The 27,544-nt window shown below is 43.2% G+C and overlaps 2 protein-coding genes and 1 long non-coding RNA gene across 8 annotated transcripts in view; 2 read left to right on the top strand and 1 right to left on the bottom strand.

Annotated features, from left to right (window-relative positions):
• Positions 1 to 1,032: 1,032 nt before the first annotated feature.
• On the bottom strand, positions 1,033 to 27,544 carry LOC146760696 (uncharacterized). 2 transcript variants are annotated; one of them, XM_085550193.1, is made up of 2 exons: positions 27,125 to 27,544; positions 1,033 to 1,171 (listed from the first exon to the last, which is right to left on the bottom strand). In XM_085550193.1, exons 1-2 carry the CDS (start codon positions 27,432 to 27,434, stop codon positions 1,086 to 1,088), a joined length of 396 nt encoding a protein of 131 aa, XP_085406319.1. In that variant the 5' UTR covers positions 27,435 to 27,544; the 3' UTR covers positions 1,033 to 1,085. The 2 variants fall into 2 exon arrangements, 1 of the variants encoding a protein (XP_085406319.1); XR_014947073.1 differs by lacking the exon at positions 1,033 to 1,171 and adding an exon at positions 24,612 to 26,085.
• On the top strand, positions 9,246 to 22,678 carry LOC146760697 (uncharacterized). 2 transcript variants are annotated; one of them, XR_014947076.1, is made up of 4 exons: positions 9,246 to 9,677; positions 13,374 to 19,173; positions 21,118 to 22,435; positions 22,552 to 22,678. It is a non-coding gene; the product is annotated as an uncharacterized LOC146760697 (long non-coding RNA). The 2 variants fall into 2 exon arrangements; XR_014947075.1 differs by having other exon boundaries at positions 13,374 to 22,435.
• Positions 26,022 to 27,544, top strand: part of RRAS2 (RAS related 2) — a 35,153-nt gene continuing 33,630 nt past the window's right edge. Inside the window, exon 1 of one of the 4 annotated variants that reach the window (XM_085550181.1) lies at positions 26,022 to 26,195. Coding sequence is in view for 1 of the 4 variants with exons in the window: in XM_015864094.3 (XP_015719580.1) it covers positions 26,604 to 26,708 (105 nt within the window). In the remaining 3 variants the exon portion in view is untranslated. Of the gene's footprint in view, positions 26,196 to 26,334; positions 26,709 to 26,974; positions 27,259 to 27,544 lie in introns of those variants that run through there. The other 3 variants (XM_015864094.3, XM_085550180.1, XM_085550182.1) reach the window with 3 other exon arrangements.

Below are 27,544 nucleotides of genomic sequence, written 5' to 3'. Positions count from 1 at the left end.
CCATTCACCTACCATATTCCTCAGAAGAGCGTTTCTATTTAGAATAGAGCAAAATAAACAAAACAAAAAAAGGCCATAGGAGAATAGTACTGCTGTTGAATGGGTACTGTGGCGTAAATGAGTGTCCTTGCATAGGGGTCGTTTGCTCTACTGAGTTGAAAGTCATTGTGTCTGCAGCTCGGGCAATCCCCAGGGTGGCGCTGTCAGCCAGCTACACCCAGACACCAGGTAAGGTATTTATACGGTTCACCAGGTCTTCACGTGTTGTTACAGCAGAGGGTGCTGTCTCACAAGTGATAAGAAACACTGTTGGTTGAAAATCATTACTAGGGACCGGGGAAGTAATGGAGATGTGCAGGTTTTGTCATAAAAAAGATGTTCTGTAGCTTTGGCCTACCAACCCTCGTGGTTTCTGACAAGGGGGTGGGTTTGTGTGTGTGTTTTTGGGTTGCCTAGCGATGCATAACCGATGCGCTCTGATGCTGGCAGCTTCTCTTACTAACGCGCTGCATCTGTTTCACTGCTGGCTTGTCTCTAGAGATTGTGCTTTACTGAAGCACAACAGGACGGATTGGCTGCGTACAGCTGGCCTAGGGAGGGTCTCCTGTCTGAAAGTCAGGGCGATGAGTTCATCAGGAGAGGGATACTGACAAAACACAGAATTCTAACCGTGCCTTTGCCTGTAATACTGATCTAGGCAACTTATTGTTTGAGGCCACAAATATTCAGCACAGTTCACAAGGTATTTCTTATACTGCTCTGTTTTCATCTCTCCCAGCATATTTTACAGCTTGCCATCTTAATCCGTTCCACCCTGCCCATCATTTTGGTCTGTATTAGTGCAGCATGTTTCATCAGAACAATCCACTTACTCACATAGTTATAAGATGCACAGTATCTGTATCTTGCACGTCCCTGTTTTTTTCTTTCTTTCACTGGAATTTTGTTTAGGGGAAGCTCAGAAGTCAGTTGTTGCTGTCCTGATCCCAGTGCAATAGCAGAGTGAGTGGGTCTCTCTGCTCCCACATCTCATTCACACTGTGGTTCCAGTTTGATGTTTCAGGTCCTCCTTATATAGCATCTGCTCACAGCTCTGGTGCTTTACCCAGCTTGGTCATATTGGCATTTTTTCCATTAAAAATCCCCGCTTTTCCTAAGGCCTTATAATACCCTGCAAGAGTTGCAAGAATACGATGTTTGTTAATTGTATCAGAGCTTTGCAAATCCTGTCTACTTTGTGTATTCAGCAAGGTTAGAGAGCCATTCTGTTATGTGGAAATGATTTGAATTTCAAAATGCATTGATGAGTTCTTATTCTGATCCTTCAGGATAATTTCACTGCCACTCATCTTCAGACATAGGAGTAAAGAGCGATGGCTGCAGACTTGTCCTTAAGCCATACACTTATTACAGGAGAATACATAAATATTTTAATAGCGTGGAGAAACTTCACTCTAAATGAGACTCCCCATGACCTTCATGGTTTTCTCTTTTCAATTTAAATATTTAATGTCAGCAGCGTCTGCCGCTCTCGTACACTATCCGAAACCAACGTGCTGTGTTGCATGGGCATCCACATCTCTGCTTTTAATTGTTTTTTGGACTAAATCTGTCATCCTTCTCAATATCTATCGAGTTCCATGGAGTTAGTGAACCAAATTTCAGCTGTGCTGAAACACATGAAGAGTTGTGTGCAGAAGTGCATATCAATGAGTAGTCTTTTCTTTTTGGATCTCCAAGTCAGTGCCTGAGCTTCATTCCAAACACTACCCGTGTCGTTTCTTTCCTATTCAGTGGTGCTCGCTCTGGGTGTTATCCCACTCTTTCAGGCCTGTCTGTAGGATGCTACTCAATGTAAGGCAGCTTGTTGTGCCAGATGGGAACTATTTTCCAGGCAGTGGTCTATTAGATCTTAAGCAATGTCTTTGTTTGCTTAGAAAATACCTGAAAACTGCCATTTGGAACAGCACAATTCATTTGTGGGGTGTTATGAGGAGATCTGATGGCAGTGTGGAAGGATACAAGAAAATGAGCTAGTCAAACCTTGAGGTGTTTGGCCTGTCAGTGCTTCCATGCTTGAATTTTAGTGTGTGATGCTATGTTAATCCATCTTTAACAGGGGATATAATTATTGCAGGGTCTGTATGCCTACTCTGTAAGTCTGAACAGGTGGTTTTTTTCCTACGCTTGTTCTCACTTACACTTCGAGCATACAAGTTCAGCAGTGATCCGATATCCAGCCTTAATAAATGTGAATGTTGCCGTAGAAACACTGTCACTTGGAGAGAGGTATGGGATGCCAGAGAAACCTGTTCCCCCAGCCTGCAGATGCTGACAGCAGATGAAGACATTTATCAGTTAATCAGTTCAGCATATTATTTATGGAAAATACAGATCATGTGAGACTCTGGAATGTGTTTGCTAATTAACTGAAAAATCAGGAATTGTGTTTGCTCCAGATAGTTCCTCCTGTGTTATTGTACACCATGAAGATACGAGTCTGAACAAATAGATACTTATACTTCTGGAAGCATAAGATTTCCCAAGTTATGTGTATTAAAACACATGAATACTAAAGCTGCAAACCTTTGCTTCCACGTTTTGTGTTACAAATGTGCATCTGCATTACCAGTTTACTTGGAAATTACCACAATTTATAACTGTGGCAACGACTTTTTCGAAGGCTCCTACCTAAATAACCTGATGGAGCTGTAGGTGTCCCTGTTCCTTGCATGGAGTTGGACTACGTGGCCTCGAAGGGTCCCTTCCAGTTCAAATGGTTCTATGATTCTCTAACTGTATTTTATAACTGTAGTACTTCATTAGTGCTCTCTTTGTGAAGCACAATGTTGAACTTTTATAGCATTTTAAAGAATGTTTCTATCAGTGATGAAACCCATGAATGTGTGGCTCTCACTTCCCTTGTGTCAGTTGAACCAGTTCTCTTCTCCCACTATGTACCATGCACCCTTTACGTAACAGCCCATGCCTTTATATAGAATTGGCAGGATGTCTGTTTCTCAAGACATAGTATTTCAAAAAATTTGGTGCTAATGGATGCAATCCAAATCTACGGCTTATCAGTATTTGATTCCAACTGCTGCTCTTTTCCTTCAAAGCAGTCCTTGAAGTACTCTCATGCTTTGGGGTGAGGAAAGTGATTTTCGTTGCTTTTCCCCGCATGATTAAATGTTGGGATACAATACAACTGCACTGGGCTACTTGCATGGCAGATGTGAATATCCATTCTACCTACTAATATTTAAAATGAATAATAATTCAACAAAACACATTTCTGCATTCCTTTGGTCAGATCGTCTGTCAGCTGTAAGACGATGAGAGCTCTGGTGTAAATCAGGAAGCTTTTAGATTGAGATTATTTTGCTTAAGTGATAATGAACGCAAAGCCACAGAAGGGGAAAAAAAATGTAGTGGTAGTAAAAGAAATCTGGATACGTGTGAAAAGAAACAGAATCTATAGGACCCAGCCTTTTTGACTGCAAGTAAAAAACATCACCTTACAAAGATCTTAGGAGTTATAAGTTTGATCCAACCCAGTGATTCAAAACAATCTTAAACTCCTGAAGGTCAAATTTCTTCTGTAGTTGGGAACTTCTTATCCTCTTTGTCCATTCTGTTGTGCACTGAAACGCTACAGAATGTTTGTGAGTAATGTTAAGGAAAACCAGATGCCTTCCAGCATTCCAGCATGTCGCATTTTTCACACAGAGATTGGATAATAGCATTATTTTTAATTACAGGTGACAGATGTTGGGAATTGTGTGAATGCGTGAGTAACACAAGAATGCAAGGAAGGCCTCCCGAACATCGCTTGCCTTCCCCTGGGTATAAGCAGTTCAAGAGATCTCTGCTTCAGTTAAAATCGTGTTTTCCACTAAAATACCTAATAACCACAGGTACTGCTCTGAAGCACGGTTGAAGCAATTATATTACTGATGTTAATGCGATTTTCTCAGCCACCAAGAAAAAATGAGAAGGGTGTAAGCAACCGAATGCTCTCAATCTCAAGAGTGTAATTCTCTATAACCTGTGTATTCTGCCACACATTTGCCTATAGCTGTAAAACCTGAGCTGATTTAGAGAATTCTGGAGGACAGTGTCTTGCTAGTTTAGAAATAATCTGCAAATTGGCATATACTTTGCCCAAGAAAAGGCAGAAGGGCTCCATAGCCATTGGAAAAGGGAAGAACTGTAAAGCTGAGTCTTTTCCAAGGAACTTTTAAAAGCCCTTTAGACAGTTTAGTTGATCTGACTTGACCGGATGCTATCGAGCTCTGGGAGGAAGCAGACTCCTTTAGCTTTGAGGGTGCTACCCAGTATCTACCTTTGTTTAAAATATACAAAAATCATACCCCTGAATTGTTCAAGAATCCTTTGGGATCCTCTGTTCTTGAAGCACCCAAATCATGCTAACACAAGTGAATAATTACTTTGCCAGCCTAGAAGATCATTACAGCTATTTGGATTCCATGTGCAGCTTTTTAATTTCTTGTTTTGTGGTGAACAATAGCTTTTAAGGTAACTTGAAATTGCTTTTATTGAATTGGGAGCTTTGAAAAGGGAAGTCTAAAGCTGTAGTAGTTACTTGTTTTCAGAGTCATCTTGGCTGAACCATGAATACAAACGAGAATGACAGTGATTGAAACATAGTTACGTTATGTATCCTATGATAAAACATGAGTTTTCTAGGGTGGTGTGGGTATCATGGCTTCTCTTTTCATGCCTTTTGATGACAGCCTTAAACATGGTATATCTCTAATACCATGGATTATTGTATAAAGCTCATAGGTCACCTGCAAAGTATATTGAATTGTTGCCATTCATGTTTTCAGTCTCCATGGAACCATTTCAAAACCCATCTGAATTGCCTAGATAACCCTATGTCAGTGTCCAGCTGCTGTGCATGCTATGTCCTTGTAGCTAAAAGCCATGCTGGTGTTTATGGCAGGGCAAAAGATGCTCACCTGTTTGAGATTCCATTAAAACTCAGCTTTCAGAAATAAAATTACTGTTTAGAGAGATGGGCCTTTGTATTACTTCCTTATGTGCAGAATTGAAGTATAGATGAAAACAGGATCTAAGTTTGAGAATAACTGCCTGATGATCTTCTCTGCTGTGCAGCTTGGATCCAAGGAAGTATGACCTCCTGCACAGCTGTGCTGTAATGTCAGTGATGCTATAACACAGTGCTAATTCAAGCTCATTCTGTGCTAGATATGGGACTAGTCTGCCAATATGGCAGTCAGGGAAATTTGTTGTTTGCTGGATATTGGTCCTGAAGTGGCATGGCAGGTGTTGCAGACAGGGCCAGATCATATCTTCCTAGAAGCAAAAGTAGGATTTACTCCTTCTCCTGAATCCTGGAGGACATGAGACCAGTGACTGGGGCTGGGCTGGTGGTCCTCACAAGAGAAGGATGAGGATGAGTGGATCTGAGATCTGAGGGGGTCTTGAGCGGAATGATCTGCTGCTTGGAGGGGCACAGGCAAGGTAAGGAGGGTAACAGTTACTGCCAAACCTTGAAAGCAACCATCATACCAAACAACTCATCTTGCTTTTCCTCACAGCCAGGCAAGACTGCTGAAAAAAATTTCTCCCCTAATGCATTTTTTATAACATCACTTACCCCACTTGTAAGTAGCATTTATTGTTGGCTGTATTGTTGCCACAGCCTTAGCCAATGTCTTTGAAACCAACCTTTAGTAACAAATTTGCTAAAGAGGATTAATGCGGTGTCGAATTTTAAATTACCGCATTTGATTTGCTTTAGGAGTGCAAGTCCAGAAGGTACTGCAATTGATTTGGTCTGGAAAGCCTGTTTCTGTATAGAAGCACTGCAGCCCTCATCCAAGGGGGATTAAGAGCCTCTGCAGAAGGCTGTGGTATGTTTTGAGACCCATGTACTGTATGCTTGCTTACACAAATGTAGGCAGCTGTATGTGAAGGGAGGTCCTTGATTCTCCCTCACCAGGAAAAAGCACCAGGAGGTGTAGTTTCCCGTGCATATACAGGCCTGCAATGCTTTCAAAGGGTTTTAAAAAGATCTGTTCTTCTAAAATCCTTGAAAACTTCTTGAAAATTAAAAATCAATCCATTTTCTCCAGTAATCTTATGGGAGTACTTTCTATGCTCTAAGTCAGGGACTGACAGGAGACAAATGCACTCATTTCCACTGGCAGACTCATTCTCTGCCTGACCTCACCCCAATGGCATTTTGGAAGTGTGGGTTCGTTGTTTTGCTCAGGTGAATCATTCAAAATTGCCATTCATCTGAAAGAGTTTATCAGATACTAATGGGATTTTGAAGAATAAATGTCTTAGCAATACTTCATCCAGCAGATTGCTGAGAGATTAAATGGATTGCTGAGATATTTATTAACTGCTGTTGGTAGCTCTGAATGTAAGAAAGGAATGTGCTTTAAATTTAGTTAAATGAAGGGTTATGCTCTTTAATTAGCAGCGAGAAGATTTTAGGGCACGATGATAATGTTGGTGTTAACTTTACTCTCAGTTCACAACACTGATGGATGTTTGTTTAGTCCCTAAGAGCACAGAGAAGTGTTGTTCATGCAGTTGGATGGGTGCTGAAGGAAATGGCCACTGTGACGCTCATATTTCTCTCCATCTCAGCTTTATCTGATAGTTTAAGAAAACAATCAAGTTTTGATGCCAGATGTAGTTGTTCACTAGAAGAATATATTTAATCCTGAAAGGTAGGAGTGTGAAGTAGGCAGGATGGAGTTCGCACATAAGGAATACTGCATCCTTTAATGATCCTGGAGCAGGCTGAAGCTCATTCCCTGGTTTTGTATCTGCATGTCAAAGTGTGAACACGACTCCAAGTCTTTGTTGGTACAGATCAGTCACAGGTGGAAATATGCAACCACAATTTAATTACTTCAAGCTATGTCAGTGAAGGAAGCTTGCCTTTCCCATACAGTACCCCTCAAACTGTACTTCAGCCAGAATGCCTTAGCTAAATGAGCTCTTCCCACCTTAAAACTGTTTTGAATCTTAGATAAGTTTTATGGAGACAGGAGTGGTATGCATATAAACATGTTCTAGGCATGTTTGGACCATGGTGTGCTGTGCCATCAGTTACGATTTGGTTATCTGAATGATAATATGAGCTTCAGATGATTTTTGTCTTCCCTTTACCCAGTGTTACATACTGTCTCATTCTCTGAGAAGCAAGAGCTGTAAGAATGAAACAGTGGAGGGCTGAATGTTGGAAGGGAAATTCCTACTATGAGGAAAAGTGGTTAAGCATTGCAACAAGTTGTTCTCGGAGGCTCTGAAGTCGTCTTTGGAGATGGTCAAACCTCAGCTGAACAACCTTCAACACCCTGATCTCCCTGACGTCACCTCTGTTGGGGGTGGGAGTTGGGGTGAGGTGGACTCCGAGCACTTAAGCTTCTCTGTAAGCACTCAACAGGCCCGGATGAACAGCAGATGGAGGAAGGAGAGCATAGAATTGCTGAGAGATTGTTTTTGTTTTGATAGTCAACAGAAAGACAAAGGGAAGACGGATGGAAGCAGCAGCTCAAAAATCAGATGAGGTTGATATTAGTACTTAGCAGAATGTGTTTCATTTGTAATGGCTAATATTTACATATTTACATAGTAGTTTAAAGGCAAAGTCCTGTTGTCCAACAATGTGCAAATGGAGAATTTGGGGATTATTTTTTTTTCAGAAGACAATTGCCTCTAATGAAGTGTTTTATAGCTGAGACCACCTTTGGAATAAAACCACTGGCTACTTCTGCCTGCAGCTTCTACATTAGAGTTTTATATCCACTCATTATCTCTAACTTCTTCCTTTCTTACTGATTTTATTCATTAACGAATAACTACAGTTCCTTTATTGCATCTTCTTTATCCTGGATCATTATAGGGTCACTAAATGTAATTCTTCCCCATGGGTATGTACTCACTGTTCCTGCTCATTTCACAACACGGTAATTGTGGAGAAACCAGAGGTTGCAAATTATGAAAACAATTTAGCTTAATTTTGATTCAGTGTCGGCTGTAGGGGGAAATCCATTTATGTACCCACATTGTTGGTTTTATGATTTTGCTTTGTTTTTAATAAAAAAGGGCCTGGTCTTTGCTGATGCTCATGTGAAGTAAAAGTCCTGTGGCAGAGTTCCTGTTCACAGACAGTTGGCTCTGAGATACTGTCACATTTTAAAGAAGACAGTTGTTCTTCTTTTGCAAGACAAATGCATCTGGGGTCCTGAGCAGCGACAGCTCTCTGGAGGCAGGGAAGAGATGGTGAGTACCCTGAAGGCTGCTCTGGGTGGAGGGAGGAGCTGAGGTTACCTGTCCTTGTCTCACAGATGGCACTGGTGTCTGAACCCAGAGATGGAGGTGCTCTGCGGCACTTCTGAGAGCAGGCAAAGCAAGCACTGAGCACAGTTTTCTACCTAGCGCTGCTACTGAACCTCAATGCCTTCTGCCTGCTGCACATCCGTTATTCCAGTCCTTACACTCTGGTCATCAGCAAACCGTGGCTGTTTAAGTACTACAGCAGGAGCAAATCCCTGAAGAGTCTGAGGGCTGTGAGCCCATTTCACCTCTACCCATGCATCAAATATGAGCGGGTGTCTCCAGTGGCCCAACTTTCTGCACCACCAGTCTGCAGCCTGCTCTGTAATGGCCCTGCTTCTGCTGGGGTCACTGGGGAGCCTCGCAGGCTTTTAATCTATAGCTGATTGTTTAAAGATTTATTTGTTTCGTGAGGCTGCTGCCTGTGCTGGTCACAGGCTGGCATCTGTAAAAGGATGCTGGGAAATGGGAAGTGTGTCCACTCCTCCCAGAGGGCACCTCATCTGCACTGAGGCTGCTTGGAAAGATTCAGGTCACCCACAGATGTCATCTCTTAGAACTGCAAATGCTTCCTTTTTCTCTTCTACAGTGGAAACGAATGAGAGAAAAAATGAGGAGCAGCCAGCAAGTCCCTCGATATTGCAGAATATTGTGGAAAAGCACTTTTTTGGGGTAAACTATTTTGGTAGGAATGCCATGTTTCCATAGCTACCCTTTGTGAAGATCCCCGCTGGGAACAGCGTTAATCCACAAGTAGCAGGGGGTCCCCCAGAGGTGGGATGCTGGTATCACACAGTGCCTGCACTGCCAGCAGTGCCTGCCTCCTGCTCCTCCCTTGCCCTGCAAAAGGCAATCCTGTGCTTTGTTCAATGCCTTCTTCCCCTCCAGCAGGCTTTTCCCACACTAGGGACACACTGCTGTAACAAGGAAATTCATTAAGCCCTGAAACTGAAAAGAAAACGTAGATCTTTCTCCCCACTGCCAAATCCGGGTGGTGTAGCCCAAGGCTTGCTAGAGTTCTTCATCAGCCCCTCTGTAAGCTCAGTGGTCAGCCTGAATCCTGCCCTAAAAGAAAAATGCCCACAATTGCTGATAATCACGAAACTAAATAGCAACATTCATTGTCTCTGTCTTGGATTTTTCCCGTGAATCTTTTTATTTGTTTTCCAGATTCTCCCTCCCCTGTGCAAGCAGCAGAAGTCTGATGGAAGGGCATATGAATTGTTGGTCTGTAGTGTAGCAGTACTTGGGCGCCACAATCCCATTGGGTTCTACACAAAGAAGCTGTTTTCTACTCATTCAGAGAAAAAGTTTCTGAAAACTTAGTGGTGAGTTGATAACTTTGGTCACTTTTTAAAAGTCTTCTTGAACATTTGTGTGGATTTTAAGCATGTTGCATATGGATCGTTGGATTCCTTCTCTCTGTTGAAATGACATGTTCATGTCAGCTCTCTGTCCAGAAGCAGCAGACTTCAAACCTATTCATGGGCATTTCTAATTTCTCATTATCTTTCTCCCTTTGGAATTGATTGCATGTATCTGGGACTTTCTCTCTCATCACAAAAAGGAGCAATGCTGCTCGCAGCCCTTTCTCCTACTTATCTGTTTCTGTAGCCATGAGGTACAAGAGAAATCTCAGCTTCTATTTTCTTCAATTTTCCACTAAATTTCCTTTGAAGGTTATCTTTCCTGGAGGCTTTGACTGATCCATTTTCTTTTCTTTTCCTCCTCCTTTTTTTTTTTTTTTTTTTTTTTTTTTTACTGCATAATGTGTTTGTGCAAAGGAGAAGAAAGGGGAGGAGAAGAAAGTATACTTTTCCATTGACATAAAAGCTCTTTGGTTCTTACTCTGCTTCTGGGCTTTCTGCTTGGATATCCTGTACAATTGTACATCTCTTCTGTGCTGTAGAAGGAGACTGATGTACAGAATGACTACTTCACAGTTGTAGAATCGTTAAGGTTGGAAAGACTGCAGAGATCATCCAATCCAACCATCACCCAATGCCTGTGACCACTCTAGACCATGCCCCTCACTGTGACATTCGCCCTTTTCTTGAACACCTCCAGGGATATTGACCCCGCCACATCCCTAGGCAGCCTATTGTGATATCATACCAATTTAAAACGTTGTTTCTAACAGACTTTGAATCGGACTCTTTCAATGGAGCTGGAGAAACCAGTTGAGTTGTTACACTGAAAAATGCCTCTGTACTCTTATATTGCCCCAGATCATCAAATATTTAATAAAATATTTGCCTAGAAACCTTAAGAGATAGCAATATAGATGAACTCCGTTCTTATTTTTCCTATGAAAATTTATTTATTCATGAGGGGATCAATCTGATTGAATAGATGGCACGTGGACCTTATATTGAAATAAGAAAAAGTTCATTGTACAAAAGACTGGTAAAAATTATCAGACTGTGCTGCATTTCCTCTTTATTCATTGTGTGAGCCGTGTTGACATGTGCAGTGCACTGATACAGATTGTACTGTTTCATCCAAGTACACACAGTCCCATTCTCCCCACTTTTTGCATTTAAATTGAAGCACTCGTGGTTGTGAATGATGTGATTTATTTCATTAATGGTATCTTTGCTGCAGGCTGTAGCATTGAGTCTCTTTGTCCTGATGAAGTCTTTTTTATGTCAATGACAATATATCTGTTAGGGTTTGTTTCAGTGACAAGGGGACAACTGTGTTTTGCTTGTATTTATTTTTGAGTCTTGAACTCTTTGGCCATTCCAGCGACAGACAAAATGGGCTGAAGCATATGCAAGGATCCTTATTTCAAACTTAGAGTTATCTGTCAGTGCGTTATTTTTAACTAGAGATTACTGCTCAAGAAAACCAACACATTCCTTCAGTGTATCCTTAGTTTTTGTTGAAATTGGTCTGCAAATTCAGATCAAGTTTAGCAACCTTAGCCTGAGTTGTATCCTGCCACACTGCTGCCACTTGGAGACCTTCCACTGCAAATATTGACCCAGCTAACGCTGCTCGGCTTGTGAAAGGAGATGAAAGTATTTGGCCGCACGCCCACGAGGTGTTACAAATGACTGTGATGTGAATCAGATCCCCCACCTACCTGCACCGTACCAAGTTTGTAGTTCCTTTCCAGTCACTGCCCACACAAGCTTTAGCCCAAAGATTGGGCTGGCACGCAGCCTCCTGGTTTGTGTTCCCACTATGTGCTTGCAGCACAGCACTGGGAACAAGTGGAAATGTGGCCCCAGCCCACCACTGCTTGTTCAGCTCAGTGCTGTGAGTCACAGCTCTGCATTCCATGCACTGAATCAGCCCCTGAAGATGTGAAAGCTCCATTGGACACCCAGCAAAAGGTGATGGTGGGTGCTCATTTGGAGGTGTAAGTCCTTTTTGTTCTGCCTGGAGGAAGAAAAGGAAGCAGTTGTACTGTTTCTCTGCATGTCTGGCTTGCAGTGTGGATCCTTCTTCATTCCTTTATGTCTGGGGAGAGTTTTTGACACGTATATATTCAGAATCAGTATTGCTTCTTTCTGACTGCTCATGAAAAAGTGGATGCAGCAAAGGCAGAATGAATGTCACAGCACAGCAGATAACAAGAAGAAATTCAGTGGAATTTTAGGGCTTGTGCCACTTGCTTTTTGCTGTGACAAATACAGTGTGTGCATCTTTCCTGGCTTACTGTGCTCTTTTCCTGTTACATTAATTAGCATTGCTGATACTGATGCTTCTGTGCACCTCTAGCAAAATAAATAAATAAATAATGTGTGTTATTATAAGACCAACAGTATCTTGTTAGTTGTTTCATGCAGGGCAAACTGGTAAATAAGGAACTGCAAGGAACATGCCTTGTTTATTTGGAAAGAGTTGTCCCTCTCAGCACTATCAGAGCAAAGATGAAGGAGGATGGTGAGGACTCTTTTCTTTTTTTTTGCTGAATAGGCCTTATAAATCATCTCAAAGGGCTTGTGTCATACTTAATGTGCTGCTCTGAAAATGCAGCTCTGATTTCAAACAGTTTGTATCTTCTCCCAAACACAAAAGGTAGCCCTATGGCACCTGGTGGTGATGATGAGTAGGTTGTTGGACTAGATGATCTCAGGGGTCTTTTCTAACCTTAATGATTCTATGGCACTGCTGCAGGGGAGGGTGTGTAGTTTCTCTAGCAGAAGTTACTTTGAGCTAACTGCAGCAAACTTGTTGGATGTGGGTTTGAAAGCAGAGCAGTGGGCAACTGGGATGTGTTTGTCTGTGTGGATTCTGGGATTGTTTCATCTGGAGAAGAGGAGGTTCAAGGGAGATCATATAGCTCTCTACAGCTCCCTGAAAGGAGGTTGCAGAGAGGTGGGGATCAGTCTCTTCTCCCAGGTAACAGTGATAGGATGAGAGCTAATGGCCTCAAGTTGCACCAGGGGAGATTCAGGTTGGATATTAGGAAGAATTTCTTCTCTTAATGAATGATCAAGCACTAGAATGGGCTGCCCAGGGAGCTGAAGAAGTCACGATCCCTGCAGGTGTTCAATAAATGCATAGATGTGGTACTTTGAGGCATGGTTCAGTGGGCAACATTGGTGGTGGGTGGGTTGTTGGACTAGACGATCTTAGAGGTCTTTCCCAACCTTAAAATTCTGTGACTGTAGCAGAATAGCAATTTTTTTTTTTTTTTTGTGCCTTTTCTATTGCAGCTTCACATTTCCCTTCCCTGGCTGTAAGAATGCTTTAACCCCACCCTATTTTTCTGAGTTAGTGATGTGTAAAAGTGAGGGAGGAGTTGATTTTGGTTTTAGTCAATAGCATTTTTTACTGTTTGAAGGAGTAAAAATTCATTCCTCGTTGCTCAGGAGAGGAGATCACGCCAAAGTCATTCCAGTCATGCCTCAAGTCTGCTTGGGAATTTGGTTATCAATGTCCATGTCAAAAGCTAAAAAGCTGTATCAGAAAAATCCTAGAAACAGTTTTTAAAGTATATGTATCTCTCTTAACACTTCAGAGTTTGGTTTAAAACCAAAAGCATTTCTAAAACTGTGATCTTCCCCCAGATATTGGTGACCCAAGTCAGTAGCCACAGGACTCGGCAGTCACAGGAAAGGAAGGAAGAGGTGACAATTTCCAGGAACGTGAATGACCAGCTCTACCTGGTAATGATTCTAAAAGCTGCATTTGCTCTGCTGTGGGATCTGGTCAAGTAAGAAATTACTGTGAATCCCATGTCAGTTTTCTTATTGTTGTTGTTGTTGCTTAAGCTTTTGTCATAGATTCACAGCATTGCTTGTGTTGGAAGGAATTTAAAGCCCACCCTATACCAAATGTTGAGCCATGGGCAAGGCTTCCCCCAGCAGCTCAAGCTGCCTAGGGCCCCATCTAACCTGACTTTGAGCCCTTCCAGGGTTGGGGCATCCACAGCTTTTCTGCATTTTATATGCATTTTTCTTACCAGTGCTTGTGAAGCAGTCCTAGGGGGGTAGAGAGAAATCAAAATGCTTTTTGTTTCTTGGGGGCATAATAGGTCCCATCCACAGTTGCTGCCTACATTATTTATTTAAGCACATCTTTCAGAGAAAAAGCACTGTGCTCAGCAGTTCAGAAAAACATGTTTTTACTGCCTCTGCTTAATTATGTCTAAAATAAGTAAAATAAATTCTATAAACCTAAAAAAACCCCAAATCTGGAAAAAATACAGCTTGGAGCTTGGAGTCTGTTCATTGATGTCTGTCTTGGAAAGGGCAGATGAATCTCATATTTCCAAGAAGACTATATATAGAGCAGTGCAGTCTCATTTACTGCTATTATCAAGATAATTTAGCTGTAAATTCAATCTTACATCTATCTAAACCACCAAGAAAAAAAAAGTCACTGTGTTGGGAGAATGAGTTCCCAGCAAGCATCTCAACAAGGCCTCAGTCTCCACTCTTCATGTTCAATCACAGAAATCGTGTCCTCTTCAAGCTTTGAAATCAGAAAGTCATTGCAGATTCAGATCTGACTGTTGTCTGAAGGCAGCTTTATGTGTTCCCTTTTAACATCTCTGTGGCTTGTGATCTGTGTTTAATGGTTACTGAAACCTCCTGCAGTTAAAAGCAGTGTCTTTTTTTTTTTTTCCAATTAAGAAAAAAATAGAAAGGGAGAATCATTTGATAATCTGCCCTGTGTCTTTCCAATAAGTGAGTGCTAATATACAATTCTAGATATCTCAAGCAATTCATTAAGCCTTCCAGCACTGAATAGGCCAATAATGGATGCAGAATATCATTTAAATCCCTGCTAAAATACACTAATCTTTACTGGAAGCAGTAAGCCTTTGACAGTACACTCTAGTATAGGATGGCTGGGATCTACCTAAGGTGGGATTTGGTGGGACACGCGATTTATTGTCAGTTCCTCACAAAATGTTCCAGGAATTTCCTCCCTCATGTCACCTGACTTCCACTCAGTGCCCAGACTGCAAAATGTGTTTTGGTTTATGAGGTAAGGTTTTCAATTTCAGTCTTAACAAAATTAACTATTGACTTGACGTTTATATGGATTCTGACTCATGGGATGAGTAACTGATTAAAATGAGGACAAGCAATCTACCAGAGTATGAAAAAAAATGATGAACAATAAAGAAGTAATGGTTGATAGTAATTAGGGAAGATTATATATTGCCTGTAGATCTACAGAACCTCATGCTGAATGAGCTACAGAATTTAGATAGAAGACTCATCAATAGAAAAGCAGAAAATACCAGCAAACTTTTAAAATGTGATTAACTTCAATGATTATTTAGGGCAGGTCTTATTATGGCTTAATACACTCGTGATCTGGCTATAACACAAATTTCCACCTTTCTCTTCTCATTTTCATGTCTATTTAAAAATGTAACTCTATCATACTTTTTTTTCTTCGTCTTTAATATTGGTTTTCATTACTTAACTCTTGATTGACTCCCTCTGAATAAAAAAATTCCTGTGATACGGTTGGCCCTTTTGTCTGAAGCTGAGAAATGTAGACACAAAGACCAAAAAAGGATTTTTTTGTGAGAAGTGGACTCCAAGGAAATGGGAACAGGAAGATAGCTTGCTCTTAGAGCTCCACTGTAACCTAGGGCTAAGGAAGGAAGAGCTGTGTGGAGCTTGAGAGGCCCCAAGGGGAACCCAGCAATAACCCTGCTGAGTGGTGATTGAGCTTTTCTAATGAGGGATGTCTTTGATGAGAGTCTAACAGGAGAAATATATGCAAGTGAAGTGATGCATCAGATGCTGTGCCTCTTGACTGTGGAGTGATAAATGAGCAGCAAGGAAGACAGAAATAAGAAGTAGGTGGGGAAAGAAATACAGAAGCTATTTACTAGAAATTTGTGACAGGGTGGGCAAGAGCTTCTTTATATTGAATAAATTACTGTCACTGCAAATACTGTGCAAATGAGTCCATTCTTTCTCCCTAAAGTGTGTATTGCTAAATCATAGCTGACTCTTCCAGGACTCCAAGTGGATATGAAGGGCTACTGCTGACCAAAAGCTCTGCTTTTGTGTTTGTCTAGTGCCATCATATACATGTGGGCTTATTCGCTTCATTTCTTGTTCTACTGATTCCTGTTTCAGGTGCTGCTAGGGGTTATTGTTTGTATTGTTGATGTTTATACAAGTTATTTGAGGAAGGGCAAAGTCCAAGATCAATAGTAACTACTGCAAACAGTCCCTTCTGGGCAGGTATTGTCTGGAATTGAAGGACTTGGGTGGCTTTGCCCTAGAAGGATGTGTGGATTCAACCTTACTTCTTGTGCTTCAGTTCTCCTAGGCTTGACCTTTAGAAATGTTTAATGAATACAGATATTGGCTGCTGAATCATAGAGCACCTCTTGTCTTGGGTACTTATATTCATTGCTATTATTAGTGAATAATTTTGGAAATCATGTTTGGAAATAAAATCATATGTATGATTGCAATGGTGAAGCATGATTACTGCTTCTAGGAGTTCATGCAGGCTCTATGGCAGTTTCAAAGGAAGGTCCCAGGGAGTCTCCAACAGCGCAAGTTCCATTTTGATGTTAATATGAGCAGCACCATTTTGCCTTGGGAAATCTTTTGCATGTGACCTGTGGCTCACCTTGCTGCAGTGTAAGGGAAGGCTGTATAGTGTAAAGGTGGAAGTGAATTGCCTCTGTTTATCAGTTTATCAGTTACAGGGAAGAAGTAATGAACTTTGTTGAACTTACAGATGGCTTCCAGGTAAACACTACGTCATTTGTGAAGTAAGTGTGTGTTCTTTTTCTTCATGTGCACTTCACTGAGACTGCAGGAGCCTTTTTTTTTTCTGTCATGATTTATAGCTTACATTTCTTATTAAATCTGCAGTAACATCCTCACCGATTTCAATCAGTGTTGCATTAATTCCTTTAACAAGGGGCAGATAAAATGGCTCTCTGGGGGTGATCTGATGAGTACATTGCTTACCTTGCACTGATTTCCAGCCTCTGCGTTAGCTGTGCTCAGGAAACTAATGTTGATATCAATCCCAGTTCATCTAAATCTCAATGTATTGTATCCGTAAGTGATACTAACAGATGGTTATCATTCCATAGGAAAAAAAAAAATAAAATCTGGGAAACTTTATCCCATTACTCTGATTTGTTTCTGCAACCAACTTAGCATTACCATACATTATCCTTTTAATGTGGCAATTACATGACAGAAAGCTCAACAGCCTGTTAGTAATCACAAATGCACTTGTGTATTTCTCTAAAAAAGCATTTCAGTGGCAGGTGTGTACCCAGTATTTTTAAGCAGGTAATTGTCCAGCTAGGGATTCATTGTCTTCATTTTTACTGTTGAGAAAGCCAGGCTGACAGGTAAAAGATGAGCATATGCTGAACGCGTTAAGATTTTACAAAGGCTTTATGATCCTATTTTAAAATGCTTCCTACGTTCTTGATATATTAGTGCTAAGTGGCAACTACTGATGTGGGAAGCCACTTCTGACATTTCTAAGGGAAAAATATTATTGAACAACAAAAAAAAAATTATTAAATTATACATGTGAGTAAGGTGTGTGGCAGAACATAAGGGCAAACATAAGGCAAAGTCTCATGTGGATATTCTCAGGAGACTCTCAGAGCAGCCTCTTAAGACTCTTGATTAAAAAGCTAGAAGTCTAATTAAGATTCCCAGTACTGAGGTCACCCTATTTCCTCTGGGCTTTTTTTCCACGTAGTCTGTCTTTCTCTTGGGTCTCACTGTCTTTGTTCCCTACCATGTGCCAATGACCATTGCTGCCTTATATTTCATGTGAGCTGGAGGAAGAGGAAGAATACGGCTACGGTTGGCAACATGTTGGCTTAGCTGCCTTACAGCTGTCTGCTTTACTTCCCAAAGCATTGGGATCTTGTTAGTCATTCATTGAAGGTAAACTGCACTTAATGAACTTCACTGTGGTATTTCAAGGATGAGAGCTCAAATCAAACTTGTTCTTAGAGAAAAAAATAAATGATCTGTTGAAACAATTAAACCAAGAAATGCCACGTCGTGCTTTTTTGGCAATGAATTGAATCATGACACACCTTCCCCCATTTGTGTGGGAGAGATCTCCAATGGAATGCAAGATTAATTATTTGGTGACAGTTGGGTTTTTTTTCCACCGGAGATTACCTCTTTGCATAGCTATGAGCTGCTGTTGGTAGTTCTTGTCCATGGCTCTAACGAAAGCAGGGCCCTTTATCACAGAATGAAATCAGAGACAAGTGTTAGCTCCAGCTTCATTTGCTGCAATAGATAATGCCTGTTTCTATATATGCTGCACTTCAGTCTCTCTTATTGTTGTTCATATTTAGTAATTCTCACCCAAACTGCTCTGTTTGCTCAGAGACCAGCTGGTCGTCAGAAAGGCTGCAGGTAGTCACTGTAGCCCGTCTTCTTGTTATCTCTTGAAAAACAAAAGTCATAGATCTTAATTCCAGCTATTCAGGACAGCACGTATGTGATGGGTACAATACTCAGAACTACATGCTATCCCTAGAGCACCTTCTTAACACATTGAAACATAAGAATAATGCCTTCATGCTGCTTGTTGATGTAACTGCTATAACCATGCCTGATTCATTCCCAGATGCTGAGAAATGATGGTCTTTGCACTAAGGCTCTCGTGTTATTAAATCCTGACAGATGTGAAAGAAAGAAGTAGGGAAGATGCAACCTTGCTCATATGCAGACCATGTTCAAATGGCAACAAAATACAAAAATAAAATTAGGGTCTTCATTAGACGTTGCTCTGTTTCCTTCTGGAAAAATGTCTGTCCCTCAGCCCCTGCCCTAGAAAATATGAATACTGCATTGCCCAATTATCTAGAAAAATGTTCTCGAGTAATAAGACAAGTACAAAAAAAAGTCTATGAAGCCTGTAGGGCATGAATGAATGATAGGCTTGATTTTATGACTTCCTATAATAGGGTAAGAGAAATTACTTTATTTTTCTGAGGGCAGGAATTCATAGAGAAGTTTGGTCAAACGTGTATTGTGAAATTTGCTTGCAACAAACAGAGAAGAGTTTTCAGCCAGCGTCGAGGCCTGGCTTGATGAAAGCACCTGGGAGCTGATGTCTCTTATAAATCAGCTACTCATTTGGACACCCATGCTCTGGATCATGCAGAAGAGTCAGAAGGTATCCTTTGGGTCCCATTTCTATCCCCCACTGTCCCCTAGACTCCATCAGAGATGTCCTGGGGCCAGTACTTCTCACTCCAGCAGAAGTAGGTGAATTGTGTTTCTGTGTTTTTTTACGGCCAATTGACAGAGGAGAACGGTGTCATCTAGCAGAAGTCTTCCTGTAACCCTCTGGAACTGCAGTTATGCTCCCAAGAAGTGCCAGGTAGGTCAGTTAATGAAGTGCAGATGGCCTTTTGTGAGATTCAGAAGCATTGTGGCTCAAAAAATAATGTGTTTTAGCCAGAAGCCTAGTGTAAACAGCCAACTTCTCACAAAATAACAAAGGGAGAGGACAGAACAGAATGTCTTTCTCTGTAGACAAAGAGAAGGGGGTTTTTGGAGAGAGAACGTCTTTTTGCCCTGCAGGATCTAACCAACTTGTCTACTCCTTGCCCTTACCAGGTCCCACTCCCCCATCCCTAGGAACTACACACATGGCCTTGTTACATCTTCCTTCTCCTGCTCCCTCCACTGTCACCCAAGAAGCAGACAGCAGGAAAACGCCCTCTTCACCCTCCCCCTCCCGTAAGCTGCATGGCACAGCCACTTGTCAGCTGCGTTTTTCTCCAGCAAAACATGTAGTCCTCAGCCTGTGATGTTTCCTGAGGGTTGTGGAGGCAGCAGTCACAGCCGCATGCCAGAATGCTCAAAAGGTCAAAAAAGACACAGAGGGCTGGCCAGGGCAGACATAGTCTGAATGAGTATGCTTGCCCAGAAGTGATGTGGATTCAGGTCCCCTGGGAAGTGTATGCATAAAGCAGGCAAACCAAAATTCTTCTTTTAGGAAACAGAGGTAGATGGAAAAGCCATTTGTGGTTAATCAAACTCCTTCCTACACCCTTGTTTCACTTGTTTGTTTCACACCATTAATGAAGGCACCATGGTCAGGCTTTGGGCTCCTCTAGCTGCTCCAGCTACCCCAGAAAATGGGTTTAAAGCAACTGAAGAAACTAGTCTTGGCTCTCTTTATGTGACTACTACTAGTCATCATTTCTTTTAATAAATATTCTCTCGATAGATAATTTTATAATGAACCAGAGCATCTTAAAAATTTTGCTATATTGTTACTCTTAAAGCTGGGAGTTGGAGCTTCTGAAAATTCCATAGGATGGTTTTCTTCAATTTTTCTGAAGGAGATTATTTAGCAAGTGGAACATTCGTCTTGCACTATGCTTATCAGAAAAGACAGGGTTTAAAAAAATCATACATTGAAAAAATAGCATCTGAATACATACAACATGTTCTGCCAGATATTCTGAGACAGCACCAGAAGGCACCACATTTCAAGTGGCAACAGCATGTCATGGAAATATCTGAAAAGTCTCCTTTTTAGTAAGATGTCTGTTTATCATGCACTTGTTATCAAGCTGTCCTGTTTGTTTTTACCTTAATTTCCCTGTTCTTTGGTTGCTAGGTTCACCTTCCCTTTTCAGAGAGATTCTTATTTTCAGTGATTTAAAAGCAAAAATGAGCATATCACAATGTTTTAATGTTTAAATTCTGTTTTAAAGTCTTACCGTGTTTAAATGAATACACTCCTATGGCAGATATTGCAATGTCATTTATTCGTATTGAGTTCAGGCCCTTGGTCTTGCGTGCATAAAAATGGCAGTGAAAAGAAAAACTTCCTCAGCTACAGCGCTGCTGGTAAGAATTAATGGACTGATTCTGAAGGAAAATACATCTGCAGAAAAAGTGGAGGGTTTGTGTTGTTTATTCCCCAGTATAGTTCACTTGACTGATAGAGGCGTTCTGCATATCCTTAGGCATATTCCTTAGCAAGTCCATGCATGAATGCTTTGTCTGTGGATGGGATAATTCTTCTCCTATCTATTTAGACTATAACTTCCGTGTGACAGCAACTGGATCCTACAGTGGTTGTACAGAATTATCAAATCATTAAGGTTGGAAAAGATCACCTAGACCATCTAGTCCAACCATCAACCCACCACCACCATAGTGATCCACCAGTACCACTCTTGTTAATTGGTGGCAAAAGAAACAAAATGGGCAAATGTGAAAGAGCTTGAATGTTAATTTCTCAGCTGAAATTTCAGTATGAATTAGTTTTGCATATTTGAACAAGTGCTTTCCTTCTTCTTGGCAGTAGGCCTCGCTGGTCAAAACATGATGGATTTGGAGAAGTCTGCCAACATCACCTTTGAACCAAAAGTGTTTCAAGTGCCTCCGGAGCCAAGCCTAAGATATTCTGAATATAGAGTATTCTTTGATGCTTATAGCATTTATTTGAGGTATGCAGATCAGGAGAGGGGGAGGAGAAGTGGAATTGCTGAAGAAATTGCTGAACGGCCTATTTTCTCACCTCCAGCAATTCTTCCACTCCTATTTCCTAACATCTAAACTGGGAGAGGATAATTTCATGTGGGTAATATCTGTATTGATTTTTGTAAAAACACTTCTCTTGGTCTTTAAGCTGGTGTTCAGCAGTACCTGAGAACAGCTTGTGTCCAAGAGGGACTGCTTGGTCTGTCAGTGATGGGAGGAGGGTGGAAGGGGAAGTGACTGCATTGTCCATCATGTGTTGATGTGAACAGGCTGTGATGAGACCACAGAGCTGCAGGACTTACTGGGAGAATATGAGGACAAGATCTGCAGGGGAAATCAGTAGACAGGGAGGTTAAGAACAAGGAACTGACTACAGAATGGGAATTAAAACAGCAAGATTTTTACATTGGCAGCTCATGTCAAAAGAAAATGAACTGCTGAACTCTCTCTTCTTCACCCGCCACTAACCTTTACATGACAAAATGACAGCGCTGAGGCAAATTGTTGTAGGCTGAGAAAACAGTTTTACTGAGCAATACAGCAATTTCAGCAAGCTGTGACATTTGAAAGCACAGACAGACCAGCCTGTCCTTTATTTTAGTAGCAGGGAAATGCCCTCCTATGCCTAGTAAGAAACAATGGCCAATAGTCTGAGTTAATAAAAATAGTAAGAAAAGCTTCAACAGTCACTGTAGATCTTGGAAGTATGAAGAAACATTGTATTTTGGCAATAGCACTTGTAAAAAAAAAAACAAAAAAAACAACAACTGGGGAGTGGAAAAACGTCTGCTTAGGAGAAATTAATGTCCCTGAGCAGTTTTCAGCCAGAGAAAGAATAATGTTCCTGTATCTGTGAAACTCAGTATGGACAGGATATTACTGTACAATACCCCTTTGCTAAGTACAGCACTGTTTTAAGGCACCAACTAGTTGGAAAATCCTTTTACTGCCCTATTTTTATCACTGCAGATTGCAAAGATTATGAGAGTGCTTTGAAGGACAGCTCTTTTGGCCCAATGGGATAGCTAGTCAGCCCACATTATAAAAGGATTTTTTGTTATTTCAGTTGCCACCAAGAGGAACACAACACACTGGTTGCCCAGAGAAGCTGTGGTGCCCCATCCCTGGGGGTGCTCAAGGTAAAGTTTGATGGGGCCCAGGGCAACCCTATCCATAGTAGGGGGGTGGAACTGGGTGGGCTTTTAGGTCCTCTCCAATCTAAACTGTTCTGTGATTTGATGATTATCTGTTAAAGAACCAAGCACAGAACAGCATGAACCAATGGGGATTATTGCCACCAGCCCAGTTGTGAGGGTACAAGGAAGAACCCTACACCCCTTTTAAGCTCAGGGCAAACCTGCTGCCCTCAGGACATACACATCTTGTGGAGGTAAGCACATTGTGTAGAGATGATGGATAAGTTAGTCTGGGCACTGGAAGCTTGCAACCCTGTATAAATGTGCCCATTTAGATTTACTTCGCTATCTCTACTCCGTACTGCAATCTCAGTTATTTAAACCACTGTGAAGTACTGAATCTTTTAAATCTCATCATTTCATAGCCTCAGACATCTGGCAAACTCCATCTGCGCGATGGAACTGTGCTATTTCAAGGTCACTCATTTCAGTAAACGATTCCTAGTGCGTTTTGTTCCTATGTGGATGTGGAGTTCCTTGTATTAACCAGAATGCATCCAACCTAGGGATTGAAATGATAAATTCTAGAAAAATCATATCAGAAAATTAATCCTGGAATGGGTCATGAAAGGGTAAAAGAAAATAGCAACAATGCTGCAAGCGAGCAGCCTTAGTAAAAGCGAATCTATAGGAAAAAGCCAAGTTGGCAGTTTACATAAGAAATGCTATAAGCACGCAGCACCTTGGTGCAAAAATAAGGAGAGGAATTTTAGAAAGAGCAGAGAACCTCAATCATTAGTTCTTCTTTGATCTCCGCATAAGAAGGAAGCATGCAGAAAATGAAATGTAGGTCATCATCCTAAGAATTTATACAAAAATGATAGCATAAGCATTTTTTGGTGTAAATTACACTGTAAGCTAGATAGAAAAAAAAGTGCCATAGAGGGCATCTCTGAAGGTGTATTGGTAAAAGGAAGGAGTTCAGGCTCAGATGTTGTGCAACACTGAGAGGAAAAGCGATCATCAGCACAGGGGAGGGGGGAAATAATCTTTGTTGCTATTTTTGCTTCATTCTTTTCTAATATAGTTAACTACAATGAAGTAACAAACAAATTGTCTACCTCTGGAGCAATGCATGAGTTCATACTGAATCACATTTTCTCCTCCTAGAACTTTGCTTTGATTCTTTTGTTCTATGCAGAATTTTGGTTTGGTCCCTCAGCATGCAGCCTCTGAAAACAGGGTACTTTCTTGCTTCAGCATCCAAGTTATTACCGAAATATGTAATACTACTACCTCATATCACATCTTCTGGATAGTTGTTTGGCAACACCCTTGGCTTTATCAATGAACCACTGATAACTGCTGTGTCCAGTGTTCCCACCTGCTCTCCCTCCCTTTTATGCTGCCAACTAATGGCCAGCTTCTTTATCAGAACATCAGGAAAGGCAGTATATAAAGCTTTGCTAAAACCAAGATACAGAATGGTTACTGCTACCACCTACTCAAAGGCATGCTACTGAGTCACAGGAGAAACATATTTTGGTTTGGCACAGTTTCCCTTTGGTGAAGAACATGTTGGTTGTCAATTACCTTCTTCTTCTCTTCCAGGTATTTACAAATAATCTAATCATTATTTTAGGACTTCTTCCAGAAAAATGAGATGAAAGTGATTGATCCATAATTCTCATGGATCTTCATGGACTTGATGATGTTGGTGGGTCCCTTCCAGCTGAAACTATTCTGTCCTTGAAGCAAGTGGGAGAACCATGGACATCATGACCAAAAGGCACATGAAAATCTGGCTGCTCCCAGGCTGGAGATTCAGATGCTGTATTGAATATCCAGGCATTTCCTACGCCAGAACTGTCTTTTTGTTATCCTGCCTCTCAGCCAGCAGCGTTTTGCCCTTTCATGGTAATGAAAAAAATAGTAATTTTGTCTCATGTGCAGGGAAGAAACTCCAGTTGTATGGTGGGACACTGTGTGCCTGTGTGCACTGATAGCTCACTTTCTGGTCAAGAAAATCCAGATGTGGCTTGTGGTTTGTGTTTTGTTGCCCCTGAGATGCACTCACCTGCTGTCCCAGGACACTGGACATTGGTGCTGCGATGCCAGAGTGGACTGATAAGCAAGAAGATGATTTCTCTATTGGGTATAGCACACCTGAATTTCTAAAGTAACCATAATCATAACAATGTTTTTTTTTAATATACTTGGAAAAAAACAATTGCACATTTCATTCTGGATTAGGTTTTCCATTCTCATCCCAAAGAAAAGCAATTTGTTGTGTTTTATTTCCCCCCCCAGCTTCTTGTTTCACAGCTGTGAGAAGCCCATCTCCTCCGATCATGTTCTTGGTGGGAACTGCAACATGCACGTTCCTGGGGGTCACGGCATCTGTAAAGTGATGCTCGTTGCACTTGTGTAAGGTCAATACAGAAGTGCTGCCTTTGGGACTGTGTATAATGCTACATTCACAGGGAAACTTAGCGTTCCTGCAGAAATCTACCATGCTGACTCACATCCCAGAGATTTTGTAACTTGTTGCTGTGATAAGCCTGCGATCAGGCTCCTTTCTAATTAAGCAATCGTGTTCTCACAGAGCGCTTTTAGCTTCAATATGTTACTTACTGCATAGATGTCTTCTAACCCTCAGCGCTGACATCTTTCCCAGGCTGCCAATGCAAAACAAAGTTCTGGATCTTCCCCCCAAGCACTTCCTGAAACCTTTTTTTTTCCATCATTACATAAAGCACCGGGGTGCTCTCTCTTTTAAGCTTGCCATCTGGATGCTGCTCTTGATACTGTCTGTCTTCAAGCATGTATATTCAGGTTGGATCTGAAACAGTTCAGCCTCTTGTCATGTAACTGCTCTAAAAGTTGTACTTCTCAATCGCTGCACCAAAACTTTGGCCACTTTTTCACCATCTCGCATCTTGATGCTTTGAGTTGACCCGTTCTATGATAGAGAGGACGGTGAAGCACTGGCACAGCTGCCCAGAGAAGCTGTGGGTGTCCCATCCAGGAGGTACGCAGTGCCAGCCTGAATGGGGCCCTGGGCAGCATGAGCTGGTGGGAAGCAGCCCTGCCTATGGCTGGGAGTTGGAACCGGATGGGTTTCCAACCCAAGCCATGTTGTGTTTTTATGGTTTCCCAAACCCGGGCCTTGCTGCAAGAGTTGCTGGGTCTCTCCTGGGTGCTGTTTGGATACAGCTATCAGTCACACAAACTGTTCACCTGCTACTGCCCATCTCTTCTGTTATCTACTGCTTTATCTGTCAAACTGGGTAATGACCAACACAAAGAATTTAACGGTAACAGGTTTTCACAGTGGAGTCATCGTTAAAGCAATGGATGCCGGTGTTACTTGTTTTAAGCCTTCGATGTCCACTCTGATAACCTTCCTCTGAAGTGGAATTCAAAGACGGGACGGCCTCAGCGGCTCCAGCAGCTCTTTGAAACAATGTATTTGAAACCGAAAGCTTAAAAGATAAGGTTAGAATAAGACGTTCGCTTCTCTGTATCTTCACACCGAGGGAACCCGATACCCTGTTACAATAGTTTGCACAGAGACCTCTGAGCTCCCGGAACTCGGCGATGCCCTGAGCGGGGCTGGACGGTCACTGCGCTGACAGCTCCTCGCTGCATTTCTATTAAAAGCAGACAGACAGACAAACCAAACTTAGGACGGAGGAGAGCGGAGACGTCCAGCCGTGCCGAGAGCTCGGAGGCGGCCGTGACATCGGGGTGGTGACTCGGGGTAAGGGCAGCTCCGGGACACGCGGCTTCGAGGATCCCGCAGAGGGGCAGCCCGGCCTTACGGGACCGGGAGGGATCCTCCTGCGGCCGATGCCCCGCCCCCTCATGTATGTATTAGCGCTCATTAGCATGGCTGATGAGGCGGCCCCGCCCCCCGGCGGCCATTTGTAGCCGCGGCGCCGTGGCTGCGGGGGCGGGCGGTGCTCCGTTCGCTCGGCTCGGCGCTGCCGCACGGCGGGGCGCTCCGTTACTCGCGCTGTGCCGGCCACGCGTTCCGTGAGCTGCGGGGCCCGGGGCCGCTCGGAGCCGAGCGGGCGGCGGACGGCGGGGAGGGAAGGCGGCGGCGGCGGCGGGCAGGGAGGCGCCGGACCTGGCGGCGCTGCCGCGCTCGGCTCCCCCAGGCTCCCCCATGGCCGCGGGCTGCAGGGACGGCCCGGGGCAGGAGAAGTACCGGCTGGTGGTGGTGGGCGGCGGCGGCGTGGGCAAGTCGGCGCTCACCATCCAGTTCATCCAGGTGAGGCGCGGCGCTGGGGCAGCCCGTCTCGCGGCGCCGGGGTGGTTCCGCTCCGCCCGGCCGCGGCGCCGGGGCCTGGGCGCTGCCCGGCGAGCGGAGCCGGGGGGGAGGAAGGCCCGGAGGCGCCCCGTGCTGCCGGCGGGAGGCGGCGGCGTGACCTTGGGGGGCCCCCCGGGAAGGCGCCGCGGGAGGGAAGGGGTGGCCGCCGCCTCCGGCCTGGCGCTGCCCGCGCCGTGCGGGTGGGGCGGCGCCGGGGTGCGAAGCGCGTCCGTGCGGGCGGCGGCGGGGCAGGGCAGGGTGAGCCGGGCGGCACGACTGCCTCGGTGCTGCTCTGCGGCTCCTGAAAGGCTACGGGGAAAGGTGCCTCGCGAGGGAGGGCCCTCGGTCTGCCCCTCTATCGTACCGCTTTAGCTTACCTCGGTGCCGTGCCTTCGGGCTGAGCTCGGGGCTCGCAGGTAGCTGCGGCTTCAAGAGCTTGGCTTCCTGGGAAGCTGTTGCGAACGGTGCGCTGAGATGGGATCGGCTGCTGTCTGCGCAGCTTTGTGCAGCAGTAGGTACCGCGTGTGGCCGAGCGGGTCCATCCCTGCTGCTGCTCTGGGGGCTGCTCGCTTCCTTGATCCTCTGCAACTGGCTCGGAGCGCTGCTATAACGCAACACGGTGTGGTCGCTTTGGATGGTGTTGCCTGGGTGTGCCTGTGGGTATCCGGGCTGGTGTGAGAGGAGCATGTGTGGCTGGAGGAGGCTGGAGGCCCGTTCTCCGGCGCCGCTGTCTTGGAAAGCGCTGCTGGATAGGTTTGTGGAGTCCCTGGCTGTAGTATGGCTTTTGGATAGTCATT

The sequence above is a fragment of the Coturnix japonica genome, chromosome 5, assembly GCF_054131305.1.
Source record: "Coturnix japonica strain WE chromosome 5, WE-NBRP24, whole genome shotgun sequence".
In the NCBI taxonomy this organism is placed as follows: domain Eukaryota; kingdom Metazoa; phylum Chordata; class Aves; order Galliformes; family Phasianidae; genus Coturnix; species Coturnix japonica.
The sequence above is the reverse complement of the archived record's forward strand: the minus strand, read 5'-3'. Positions and strand labels throughout refer to the sequence as shown.

Excerpts from the sequence above, each read along its gene's own strand:
- LOC146760696 (XM_085550193.1), bottom strand. The coding sequence starts at position 27,434 with ATGCTCCTCTCACACCAGCCCGGATACCCACAGGCACACCCAGGCAAC. Across the intron at positions 1,172-27,124 it reads CCCGAAGGCACGGCACCGAG|GGTATTATAAGGCCTTAGGA; the intron begins GTAAGCTAAAGC and ends CAACTCTTGCAG.